Source organism: Egretta garzetta, unplaced genomic scaffold, assembly GCF_000687185.1.
Source record: "Egretta garzetta isolate BGI_Z169 unplaced genomic scaffold, ASM68718v1 scaffold374, whole genome shotgun sequence".
In the NCBI taxonomy this organism is placed as follows: domain Eukaryota; kingdom Metazoa; phylum Chordata; class Aves; order Pelecaniformes; family Ardeidae; genus Egretta; species Egretta garzetta.
Genome location: NW_009259419.1, coordinates 1,930,880 through 1,932,252, shown reverse-complemented (window position 1 = coordinate 1,932,252; position 1,373 = coordinate 1,930,880). Strand labels below are relative to the sequence as shown.

The 1,373-nt window shown below is 51.7% G+C and overlaps 1 protein-coding gene across 1 annotated transcript in view; it reads left to right on the top strand.

Annotated features, from left to right (window-relative positions):
* The window catches only part of ANKRD9 (ankyrin repeat domain 9), a 1,424-nt gene extending 307 nt beyond the window's left edge, over positions 1 to 1,117 (top strand). Inside the window, 2 exon segments of the mRNA XM_009636868.2 lie at positions 1 to 2; positions 5 to 1,117. The exon segment at positions 1 to 2 is cut by the window's left edge and continues 307 nt beyond it. Coding sequence (XP_009635163.2) covers positions 1 to 2; positions 5 to 477 — 475 coding nt within the window. The 3' untranslated portion in view covers positions 478 to 1,117.
* The last annotated feature ends 256 nt before the right edge of the window (positions 1,118 to 1,373 follow it).

Sequence of the window (1,373 nt, the reverse complement as noted above, 5' to 3'; positions counted from 1 at the left end):
GGCCACCTGGACCGCCGGGGCTGCAGCCGCGTGGAGGGCGGCAAGACGGCCTTGCACGTGGCCTGCGAACTCGTGCGACCCGAGTGCTTGCTCCTGCTGCTCGGGCACGGCGCGTCGCCCTGCTTGCAGGACAGCGCTGGGAACACCCCCCTCGACACCTTGCTGCAGCAGATTTCCCACATGCCGGCAGCTAACATGCGTGCCAAGCTCCTCTGCCTCGACTGCCTCTTCTTCTTTGTGCCTCAGGACGTCCAGTTCACAATGAAGCAGCAGCTGTTGGACAACTGGCAGCGGTGGCAGGACCTCCTGGGGGAGAACAGGTTCCAGTGCCTGCTGGGCTTAGCTCCCCCATCACTGTTTGTCGGAGCCATGCGTGTCTTGATCAGGACCATTCCCCCTGAGCATTTCCCAGAGGCTCTGGACGATCTGCCGCTGCCTCATTTTCTAAAGCCTTTGGACTTGAAACTGGAGAGCTAGAGGGGTGGTATGAGAGCCTCCCGCTCACCTGACAGAAATAGACTGTTGTGCTAAAAACGTATCGGTATACGAAGCTGCTAATGCGGCGGCCACGTATCTGTTTTAATTAGAACTGTATTTTTTAAAAGAATTGTATCTGGCACTTTACAAAATATTTTATTTAAAGATCCTTGTGGTGACGTGAGGCCCGCACTGCATTTTATAAAAACCATTCTATGGCATGTACAAATGAGGGAGAATATATTTGCAAATACATCTGAATAAACCACTGGCAGATGTGATCGGGGCTTTCAGTCACTCAATTTGTATTTTGAAGTGGCATGTGCCTCGGAAAAGCACGTGCGGGGTGGGGGAGTATCTTTTCGTTAGGATTTCCCTGTTACATAAGTGTCTCTGTCCTGGAACAGGATGACTCCTTTTTTTTACAGCTCTCCTAATACATCTTGGCAAGGATGTGGGGTTTTTTTAAAGGCACAGATGAAAACTTCCTCATCTTGTACACAAGACCAAAGAGAAGCCAGATACTATTAAAGCTTCCCTAAATAAGGCTGGCAGGGATGGTGCAGCTCAACAAAATGTATCTGAAAATATGCATAAATAACAGTTGGTTTCCTTGCGAAGTTTTCTCTGTTCCCCTTGGCGAGCCAAGGTGCTTGTTGTCAGGCAGAGGAGAGCAGGAGTACGCACACTGCTCTGGCCAAAAATGTTCCTGCCCTGGCAGGAATGGACCCTGCAGCCCCCGGTGCAGTTGCTGCAGGGTGAGGTGAGAGGAGGGCAGCGCAGGCTCCTTGTGCCTGCCCTCTGCTGTGCCCAGAGGGATTTATATAGGTATGGCAATGGCCCAGGACCCTCAAACAGCTTTTTTTGGTGGATTCCAGCCCCTCCAGTACCAGTCC